Raw genomic sequence first — 11,391 nt, 5'->3', positions numbered from 1 at the left:
GGTGATGTTGGCTGATTTACAAGCAGATGGTAGATGACCTTGAGCAAAAGAGAGGGTGAAGAGAACAGAGAGAGGGAGTGAAAGAGCGGCAGAGCAGGATTTTAGGACCCGTGGGCTGATGCCATCTGGTCCAGTTGCAGAATCAGAGTCGAGGTTTGACAGAAACTTATCCACCTTGTCAGGAGAGAATGACACAGAGTCCAGGAGAAGCTGGGTAAGATGGGTTCAGAGAGAGATGGGTTTGCGACACAAGATTTTGAGGCAAACACAGAGTTGAGGCATTCCGCTTTTTCACTTGCAGAGTCAGCTGTGTAGCCATTCAAGGGAAGGGAGGGGATGGAAGGGGAACAACCACCAGAAACAGATTTGACCAGACGCCACCAGGATTTGGAGAGGGAGACAGGTTTGAGAGTTCAGTCTTGAGAGTGGAGAGATAGTGCTTCCTGGCTCTCCTGAGGGTAGACACACACACTTGTTCTGGGCTTTGTAAAAGGAACTGAGATTGCCTTCAGTTGGATTTTCCTTCACAGAGGCAAAGGCAAGTTGTTTTATGGCAACTGCCTCACTACAAGATTCAGTGTACCATGGACGGGAGGAAGGGTATGACAACTGAAGACGAGATGGGATAAATCTGTGCATGATAGAGAGCAATTTTCTTTGGAAGAATTCCCAGGATGAGTTGATGTCAGAGGCAGTAGAGATGGGGGACCAGTCCAAGTGATTGATGGCGGCTGCTTGAAGACCGTGCCAGTCAGCCTGAGTGAAATGCTAGGCTCGTCGACGCTGAGGAGGCTCTCTGAGAATGGCCAGAAACATGTCCACTTTAACAAGCACATGATCAGTAGAACCGATTGGAGCAGAAGAAGAATGGCAGACATTTGCAGGGAAGTTAGTCATAACCAAGTCGAGAAGAGATGATGTACCATTGAATGAGATCCGGGTCTGGAAATTGACAGATTGTGTCAGTCCCAGTGAGTCGCAGAAGTCCTTTGCTGAGGTGCAATGGCTGGTGTGAGAGGTACCCACACCCAGCCAGCTGGCATGATGACAGTTGAAGTTGCCACATACAGTCACGTGAAAAAGTAAGTACACCCCATGTAAAGTTTTGACTTTTTGAACATATTTTAACATACAGCTATTTGAACTTCATTTCAACAATATTGATAGATAAAGGTGATATAATATAACAAATATCATGAAACATTTACATTTTGTAGTCCATTATATAATTTAAATAAACATAAATGCAAATTTCGCAGGTGGAAAAAGTAAGTACGCGCTTTCGGGAGGGGCGGAGCCAAGCCGAGCAACATATATATACACATCGATCATTGATTGTGAACCGGAAAATATAATAAATTACTGATATTTAGCGACTCGAAAGGTTCTTTATCAACAACTTATTTTCTCGTGCTTCTGCTGACCTGTCTGCAAGGTGTATAAATCGAAGCCCCGAGTGCGAATCACAGGTGAGGCCGTCCTGAGGTAATTAGCGATTGGGAACGATTCAGAATCTGTGGGTAAATAACCCTTGGTAATTTCCCCAACAGTTTTCCGGACGACAGACTGCCGGTTGGGGACATGTATTGCAGCGCAAAACTCAAAATGCTTGTTTATTTTGTATTTCACTTTAAGACATCAAACAAAGGGTAAGAGGTTTGGGGAAAAGTAAGGGGTGAAAAAAAAATTTCAGAGAGAGATCGAACATGAATAACAAAAGACCATACGATGGGGCTGGGCAGGCCTCGAGGCTAACCAGACCCCAAAACACGTACAACCAAACAGACTGATTAATACACAATTGTGCACGAAATGAAAAACACGATCGAACTAGAAACAGTAGACACAAACGCAGCAAAACAAAATACTTAACTTTGAGAAAAAAACAAAAACAAACTTAACTTTGATCGCCGTGGATGAGCTCAGATGACACACAACCTCACCCGGGGAACCGGAAATTGACCTTATGCATTGACGTCATGAAGCACCTAACAACCAATCGCGACGCCATCTTAGAGGGCAAACAAAGGCCCTGACGACGCGTTCATGTGCGAGTCAACTGCGATCGCAACTAATTGCGTCAACTAATTGCGTCAACTAACTGCGTCAACTAATTCCACATGGTGAATGAATCATAAAAATTATTTTTGGTGAAGTAACAATGGATATAGTAATGTTTGAAATGTTTCTGTAGAAATTTATACACTAAATATTTTCTGTGAACAATAAATGAAGCTGCACATGATATGTGTACATATGTTTTGAAGCTGACACAACTGTGACAATAAAACTGCTGCAACTTTATATTACTTGTCATTTTGTTTTGTTTCATGTGCGTATTTAACAATGTGTATCATGAATAAGGCAATACTGTTGATCCATAAAATAACACTTCCATGATAAATCAGTCCATAGGAACTACTCCTGGACAAAGATTTACGAGAGCACACGCAACTTGTCCGATTTTGTTCACAGTTGCTTCTGACGATGTCCCATCATTTATCAGTGTGACGGGAATGCGATTTTGGAGTACAGTATATTTTTGTTTCACCATTCCAATTACCCGTTCAACATGGATCCGAACACAAGAAAGTTCTCTGCTCCAGTCAACTTCTACTTTTTCAAGTTGCTTCTTTCCCTTGGTGAATGGGGGCACCTTGGGGGCACCTTCACCTCGGCTATCGCCATTCCACAGTATTCATCAACAAAAAAACCACCATCGGCAAGCACAAGATCTCCTGGCATTAGTTTATTCATGAGGTCACTGTTTTCCATTATCTCAGTGTCTGTTGCCCTTCCTCCCCAACACTTGCTTAGGAAGCATATTGAGCCCTGTGGTGTTATACCAATTAGAAACTTTACAGTTGAATGGTGCTTGTAGTTGCTCCACACTTGTGCCCTTGCCAGTAAATCGGACGGCTGCTCTATAAACACTTCAGTGCAGTCAATAATAACTGCACATTTCCTGAAAAATTACCTGAACGATGATGGCATACTGAGACGTAGAGCGTCACGACTGGGCCAGTGTATCAGCGACTGAGTCTTTACAAACATTACATCAAGAACGCGGTGGAAGTTTCGTGAAACAGTTGACTGGCTGACTCCGAATCTGTAAGCTAGGTCCTCGTCAAAAATGTTCGATCGCAACTTCATGAGGAACATTAGCACTTGACCAAACTTTGTGAGTTTTTTACACGTTGGGAGAGCACATGATGTAAACGTGAAGAGTGGCAAAAAAATTGCTCAAGAAGGAAGTCCCGTGTAAAATCGGAGTTTTGCATCGTTGCTCTGAAAGTGTTCTTCCTGCAGACCTGTTGCTCTTATCTTTTCTTCCAGGCCACACACTTGAGTTCTGAGGGCAATATTGTCCTTCTGTAGTTCCTCCACGTTTTTTTCCAGTGCACGAATGTCTCTGAAAGACAGTTCCGTTTGTGTTTCAGTCCCTCCAACAGGTGGATCCTGCTCATGAATGGGGCACTGCTCAGGATTTGCATTGTGTAGTTCTAGCAGTATTGCTGCAGTAGCCATGTTGTCTGCCTTCCTGTTACGCTGCTGTGATCGCTCATATCGGTGAAACACTGACACTGAAGAGGAGTGACAGCTGGTGTAGCCCATCTTCTGTGTAGGTGCCCAGTCAGGGTTGGCGATATCATGTAGGTAGGCTGGCTTTCCTGTAAAATGTGAGACAAAAAAGTGGAACAAAATTATGTCAAATTGTTAGGGAATGCATGTTATGCAAAGGCATAACATACAGTAAATACTGGACTTCACTTACCTTATTTTGATCAGTTTCTTCACCATGACGTATATCTCAAGATAATTTGATGAGTCACTAATTTTAGCATGATTGTGAAGTTAAGTCGCATATCAACTCCTGTACGCTTAATATTCAGCACTTCTTTACGTCATGCACATGCTCTGGATAAGTAAAGAGGAGGATATGACTTAACGTTATTCCATTATGATGGCAATCATTTAAAAAAAAATGTCTATCAAGCTGGTGCAAGGAATGTTGATGTGACAGAGAGGTCATAACATAACTTAGACTGTCGACTGTAGTAAAGTTACTTGTTAGTTAACTACTAGCATTGTTGGAATCCTCAAAATTAAAAAGGTTGCAATTCCAAAGCTTGAGATTACCACTAATATCACTCGTTACTAGTGGAAATAACAATCACCAGATGCCTCTCTTACGTTCAGTTATTTCAGAGTATGAATGAATGCAGCCGTCTGTTTTTGCCAGGGGCGTCGCCAGGGATTTTGGGCCACTATGAAGCACGCACGCACATTTTTTCCCCGACATTTTTGCCAGGAGGTTGAAACAATGCTTATATTTCTGCATAAAGTATGGAATTCACTATTTGATGCAAGACTGATACCCACACAATAAATGTGCCCAAGGCCATCTTTTACAGTCGAAATGTAATTTTAATGGTAAGAATTACAACATACATTAACCTCTTCAATTAAAATTATTAACATTATCATCTATAGAATGATATAATAATAATAATAATAATTCATTTATTTTGTATAGCGCTTTTCAAGAAGCCCAAAGGCGCTTTGACAGAGTGCAAAACATAATGCATAACAATACATGAAAACAACAATTGCAAAAAGACAAGAATCAATAGGGAAATATTTAAAGCAAAAGGAGGGAGAAGGAGAAGTGATAGTCAGGGGTTAAATGCTGTGGGTTGCATGTTGAATGCAGTGTTGAACAGGTGGGTCTTTAGTGATGTTTTGAATGTGGTGAGTGAGGAGGAGTCTCTAATGGTGTGAGGTAGTGAGTTCCAGAGGGTGGGAGCAGCGATGGAGAAGGCCCTGTCCCCCCAGGATCTGAATTTGGTCTGGATGGGGGGGAGGGGGGGGGTCAGGAGGTTGGTACCAGCAGAGCGGAGGTTGCGGGTGGGAGTGTGTCTGGAGAGGAGGTCAGCCAGGTAGGATGGGGCCAGGTTATGGAGGACTTTGTATGTCAAGAGGAGGATTTTGTACTGGATTCTCTGGGGGATGGGGAGCCAGTGAAGCTTGTAAAGGACGGGGGTGATGTGGTCACGGGTCCGGGAATGGGTGAGTAGACGGGCAGCGGAGTTCTGAATGTATTGGAGTTTATTGGTGATTGTTGAGGGTGAACCATAGAGGAGGCTATTGCAGCAGTCCAGACGGGAGGTGATGAAGGCGTGGATGAGGGTTTCTGCAGCCATGGAGGAGAGGGATGAGCGGAGACGGGCAATGTTTTTCAGGTGAAAGAAGGCTGACTTTGTGATCTGTTTAGTGTATTTGTCGAAGGAGAGGGTTTGGTCAAAGATGACGCCAAGATTCCGGATGTGAGGGGAGGTGGATACTGGGATACCGTCGATGTTGAGGGCAAAGTTATGGGTGGATCTTGTGAGCGTTTTTGGGCCAATGATGATTATTTCAGATTTATCATAGTTAAGTTTGAGGAAGTTGATTTGAAGCCAGGATTTTATTTCAGTGATGCAGTTTGTCAGGATAGAGTGGGTGTCAGTGGAGATGGACTTGGTGGAGATGAAAAGCTGGATGTCATCGGCGAAGCAGTGGAATTGGAGACCATGACGGCGGATTAAGTGACCGAGGGGGGACAGGTAAAGGATGAAGAGGAGGGGGCCAAGAACTGAACCTTGGGGGACACCTTGGGGGAGGGGAGCAGTGGGGGATTTGCAGTTATTGATGGAGATGAACTGGCATCTGTCAGAGAGGTATGATTTAATCCAAGAGAGGGCAGTGCCGGTAACGTTAAAGGTGGATTCAAGTCGGGTGAGGAGGATGGTGTGATCGATGGTGTCAAAGGCAGCGCTGAGGTCGAGGAGGATGAGAATGTTGAGGTTGCCAGCGTCAGAGGAGAGGAGAAGGTCATTGGTGATTTTGAGGAGAGCAGTTTCAGTACTGTGGTTGGAGCGGAATCCGGATTGGAATGTTTCATACAGGTTATTGGCAGAGAGGTGATGTTTGAGTTGAGTGGCTACAGCGCGTTCCAAAACTTTTGACAGAAGGGGTAGGTTGGAGATGGGTCTGAAGTTGTTTAGGGTGTCAGGGTTTAGACCAGGTTTTTTTAGAATGGGGGTAACAGCAGCAATTTTGAGGGAAGGTGGGACGATGCCTGTAGACAGGGAGGAGTTTATTGTTGCAATAAGTGGAGAGAGAGCAGGGAGGGAGGCCTTGACAAAGCTGGAGGGGATGGGGTCAAGAGTGCAGGTGGCAGTTTTCATTCCTATGAGGAGTTCAGAGAGGTCAGTAGGGGAGATTGGGGAGAACCGAGACAGGGGATGGCAGGACAAGGGGGGGCAGGTGGTTGGAGGGGGAGTGGGTGCGGCGGTGGTCAAGCTGTTGTAGATGTTGTCAATTTTGCGTTGGAAGAAAGAGAGGAAGGAGATGCAGTTGTCTACTGTGAATGACTGGGTGGTGGTGTTCAGGGGGCGGAGGAGTTTGTTTATTGTCGAGAAGAGTGCTTTTGGGTTTCCGGAGCCAGAGTGGATAATTTGAGAGTAGTAGGCGGAGCGGGCACGGGAGAGGGCATCTTTGTAGTGTTGTAGGTGGTCCATGTCGGCTTGGGAGTGAACTGTGAGACCTGTTTTATTGCGGAGTCTTTCAAGTTGGCGAGCACGAGTTTTCATCAGGTGGAGTTCAGGGGTAAACCAGGGAGCAGAATGGGTGAAAGAAACTGTTTTGGTTTTTACAGGCGCAAGCTGGTCAAGGCAGGAGGAGAGAGTGTGGTTGTAGTAGTCAGTGAGGTCGGAAGGGGTGTGGAGGTCAACGAAGGGAGAAGTGGACATTTTTTCAGAGAGGGTGGATGAGAATGAGGTAGGTGAAAGAGCGTTTAGCTTACGGAAGTTGATAGTGCGATAATGCCTTGGTGTTGGGGTGGGGATGTTGATGGTCATAGTGATGGCTACGTGGTCAGAGAGGGTGAGGTCGGAGCCAGAGAGATGGTGCAAATTTAATCCAGTGGAGCAGACAAGGTCCAAAATGTGACCACGGATATGGGTCGGAAAGTTGACATGTTGAGTGAGGTTAAAGCAGGTGAGTAAATCAGTGAAGTCAGTGGTTATTGTGGAGTCAGTGGAGTCCATGTGGATATTGAAATCACCAAGGAGGAGGATTGAGGGGGAGAGGGAACATAGCTGTTTCAGAAAGTAGGAGAAGTCACACAGGAATGATGGGTGTGGTTTGGGAGGGTGGTAGACGACAGCCATGACTGACTGCGTGCGACCAGAGAGTTTAAAAGCCAGGTGTTCAAATTATGAGGATGATGATGAGGCGATGGGGATGAGGCTGGTCCTGATGTCTTGATGGTGGATAACGGCAATTCCACCACCTTGGCTCTCCGAGCGTGGTTTATTGACGTAGGAATATCCATTGGGTGTGGTGAGGTTGAGTGTGTAGTAGTCCAGAGGTTGTTGCCAGGTTTCGGTGAGACAGAGAAAGTCCAGTTTGTTATCCAGGATGTATTCGTTCAGGATGAGGCATTTGTTGTTGAGGGATCGGGCGTTGAATAGGGTGAGCTTGATGTTGTTTTGAACAGCAGGGATGAATTCAGGTGAATAAGACAGGGTTCGTAGGCAGGAGGTGCGATTGTGTGCGTTGCTGTGACCAGGTGCGCTGGGACGAAGAGTGAGAGTGCGCTGAGCCAACCAGAGGACGGGGATGGAGTGACCTGATTGCAAATATACAAACTTACGACCGGAGCCACGGTGAATGTACCTGGGTCGTCGTCGGAGTCCATTTGATTTGATGGCAGAGATGCATGATGGGGTGGAGTGGGTATTGAGCAGAAGGAGCCTTGCGGCGGAGTACCGCAGAGCCATGCCAGGCAGGAGCGGAGAGACGAGACGAGGCCAAGGTTGAGGAGGTGAAACAATGGTCCCAACCCACGGGAGCGGGCCCGAGGAAACGAAGGAGCCAGGTCGGTGAAGCCAGGAGCAGAGCTGGGACCAAGCAGAGGGCAGGCAGGAGCAAAGAGACGATCACGAGGCCAAGGTTGATCACGGCAAAGCGGCAAATGCAGCGGCAATCGACCGCCGCCGCTACAAATCAAGATCAAGGCGGGAAACCGCCACCAAACCGCTGCGATGGTCACAACCCACGAGAGTGTGCCAGAGGAAACAGCGAGCAGGCGAAGGAGCCGGGCAGGCGAAGCAGGGAGCAGAGCCGGGGCTATGCAGAGGGCAGACTCAATGGCCAAAAAATCCGCACGACCACCAAAAAAAGCAAGCAACTGACAGTGGCCCGGTCGAAGAAGCGGCGAGCATGTGACGCCTGCGTCCTCTTCATACCGGACCGGAAGCGAAGGTAATATAACAGACCGGATATAACAAACAATATAATAAAATCAGCAGCAGAGTATACATACAAGTATACATACCAAGTGTAGTGATCCAATATCCATAGCCATGCCATTTAGTTATCACTGGTGCCTGCTCAGCCTTACACACCAAGAGCCCAGTGCCGAGCCTTGTTGCTGGCAAAGTCACTGATCAAGTCTTTGAAGTCCAGCTTTCTAGCCAACTGACTTTCAATGGACAGCATGGCAAGACTGCAAAGCCTGGTTAATAATTTAATATTGAGAATTTTTACGTAATGTTCTAATAATTTTTAGGGCCCCTGTCAGTGCAGGGCCCTTGGAATCATCCTAACTCCCCCCCCCCCCCCCCCCCCTTACAGCGCCCCTGGTTTTAGCGTTTGTGTTCCAACGCAGCTAATTTTAGACTTGCTATGTTTTACCATGCCTGGCTTGCCACTTTGGCATACACTTAGACTGTTAGTCTAATTTTTCCTTAAATTTCATGATTTTCATACTTAAACAACTCAGACAAATTGGTACACAATTAAGGCATTGAAAACACTTTTTATGACATTCAAACAACGAAATTCGAGTCAGCATTACACACATACCTCGAACGAAATGCTCGGAACAAACTCGTGATGACTTCGCCGGTTCATACCCCTTGCGTTTGATGTTGGACAGCCATCTTTCTCGCCGTTCTTTTGACAGTTTTGCTGCATGGTCGCCTTGATGTTCCAACACTGTGGGAATACAGTAAAAGGACACGTCCTTGTCGCGATTGCTACGGTTAGAACACCCAACAACGCAGCAGAAATTTACCATGTTTATGTTTTCGTGAACGTCGAAGTATCTAGTCGTGACGATCGTGCATCGCGTTGCGTGCGCTTGCCCTCTGAGCGAGGGCGCACTTCCGTTTCTAAGGGTGTGTGACGTCATATGCGTAAGTTCTATATAGGGAGCTGATGTAGCTAAGAACTTATGTAGCTAATAAGTAATAACCACCCTAACGTATTGACCACCCCCCCCCCCCCCCCCGCCCAGTACGTCAATTAGGACCTCCTGGAACAATAGGCTGCACCTCGAGTCCTCTACCCAAGGGCCAGGTCATAGCAACGGGCTACATCGAAAATCTTCCCAAGACTTAAAAAAAAGTTTGAAAAGTTTTCAAATGTTTTGGCGCTGTATTCCTGTATATATAAATCGCCATGCTCATAAACGCCGGTTTTTGTGTCTTTATTTAATCTCCGCAGGGCGAGCGCTCTTCAGGCTGCTTTTGCAAGCCATGGCGATACAGTAGACAGAGCTGCACTTTTTGTTTTTACATATGCAGTTTGTTATTACACGAGATCACACTGACTCACATTTTTGTGCGATCTACTTTCATTAGTGAGAATTGAAGACGTGGATACCTCCGGATACATTTTTAGAGGTCCCTCCCTCAAGATGCTCCACGAAATGAAAACAAATCTGGTGAATAACGGATGTTTAAAAATGAAATCACACCGTTCTGTGCTGAGATCCTAAAGCGGAGCAAGGTAGCCCACACGTGCGAAACAGTGAAGTATCCAATGGACGCGCTCGGCGGCCATTTTAGCAGGCAGACAGAGTGAGCTTGCGCGCGCCAACAACCCGGAAGCTGTTCACAACACACATGTTCTGATGTTCCAGATGGTAACAATGGCGTCTCGTACCTCATCTCAGAATCAATGCTCAGCAATAAACTGCTCAAACCGTCAATCCAAACGACCTGATTTGCCTTTCTTCAGATTCCCGAAGAACAAGGAAAGGTATGTTGAAGTTCAAATTGTGTCTATCAATCGTCTGTTGACTAATTTTGAAAATAGAGGTTAAGTCAGTGAGTCGGAGTGGTTTCTAATCTGTACTGTAGTGTAAAAAGTGTAATGTAAGACTACCTTGTGTACTGTCTGTAGACTATGTACTGACGTACGTGACTAAAAGCTAAAGTAATACTGTATATTTATAACTTATAAAATAACATAATGCAAAAGTATAACTATAAAGTATAAGGAACGCCAAGTCGACTCAAAAAAGTCAAGGCAAAAGAAAGGCAGAGCTACACAGTACACTTACAGTCATGTACTGATGACTTGATGTAGTGTGCAGTTATCACACCCGGCCTAGTAGTAGTAGTAGTAGTAGTAGTGCTTTTGTTGGAAAGGCTATAGAGATTTGCGTTCAGAGCTCATGCAAGCTCAGGCAAACATGTTCCCAGTTTAATGTCGCTCAATTCCTCATCTCTGCAAGTCCATGGTTTGAACTACAGTAGACAAGGTAGAGCATTTTGAAGAGAAAGCACCACCAAGACAGATAAGGGGAAGGTAAAAGAACGCCAAAGAACACCAAAAAAAAAGAACGCCAAATAACACATTTATACAAATAAGAGCAAAGTATCTTGTGGGGAAACCGTACAAAGTGCATCATTTATCGTCCAGGTTTCCTTAAACTTTTGAACAGTGTTACTATATTCTGCCGCCTTGTACTCCGAAATAATGCGTGAGCGTAGTAGTAGTAGTAGTAGTAGTAGTAGTAGTAGTAGTAGTAGTAGTAGTAGTAGTAAAAGTAAAAGTAGTATGTATTTTTAATCTGCTTTACAAGCCTTTAGCTTTCAAGTCATAATTCTTAATGATTAGACTATTGCGTATTGGAATTTTAATAATTAACTGCTATGGATACAGGACCTCTTTCGATTGTATATCATTGTCTACTGTCTGGAGACTCATGTCATTGATATGACAAGTTCAAAAGAAAGCACATCTTGGGTATTTGTTCTTAGTTCATCGTGACATTGCCGTGACGACCCAGCTAGCAGTAACCTGGTGGTTGTGACTTGTGTCGTTGCCCGGAAAGCAGTAGATGACGGGTTCGAATCCCTGGGTCCTATCTTTTCGAACTTGTTTACAGATCGAGCATTCAATGTGAATATTGAAAACGGAGTGCACAGCAAAATGTCAATTTGAACTATGGATACAGAACCACTTGTAAATTTACCTCAGTGTATATAGCTACACATATTCATATTGGTGAAATGAAATTGCTTTTTTTTTGTGTATCACTACTATCAGTCT

At 45.1% G+C, this 11,391-nt stretch overlaps 1 protein-coding gene across 1 annotated transcript; it reads right to left on the bottom strand.

The window, feature by feature from the left end:
- Positions 1-3,017: 3,017 nt before the first annotated feature.
- Positions 3,018-10,494, bottom strand: LOC137422407 (uncharacterized). Its single transcript, XM_078772773.1, has 3 exons — positions 10,397-10,494; positions 8,914-9,045; positions 3,018-3,671 (listed from the first exon to the last, which is right to left on the bottom strand). Exon 3 carries the CDS (start codon positions 3,613-3,615, stop codon positions 3,244-3,246), a length of 372 nt encoding a protein of 123 aa, XP_078628899.1. The 5' UTR covers positions 3,616-3,671; positions 8,914-9,045; positions 10,397-10,494; the 3' UTR covers positions 3,018-3,243.
- Between the last annotated feature and the right edge of the window lie 897 nt (positions 10,495-11,391).

Source organism: Myxine glutinosa, chromosome 2, assembly GCF_964187855.1.
Source record: "Myxine glutinosa chromosome 2, kmMyxGlut1.1, whole genome shotgun sequence".
NCBI classification, from domain to species: domain Eukaryota; kingdom Metazoa; phylum Chordata; class Myxini; order Myxiniformes; family Myxinidae; genus Myxine; species Myxine glutinosa.
The sequence above is the reverse complement of the archived record's forward strand: the minus strand, read 5'-3'. Positions and strand labels throughout refer to the sequence as shown.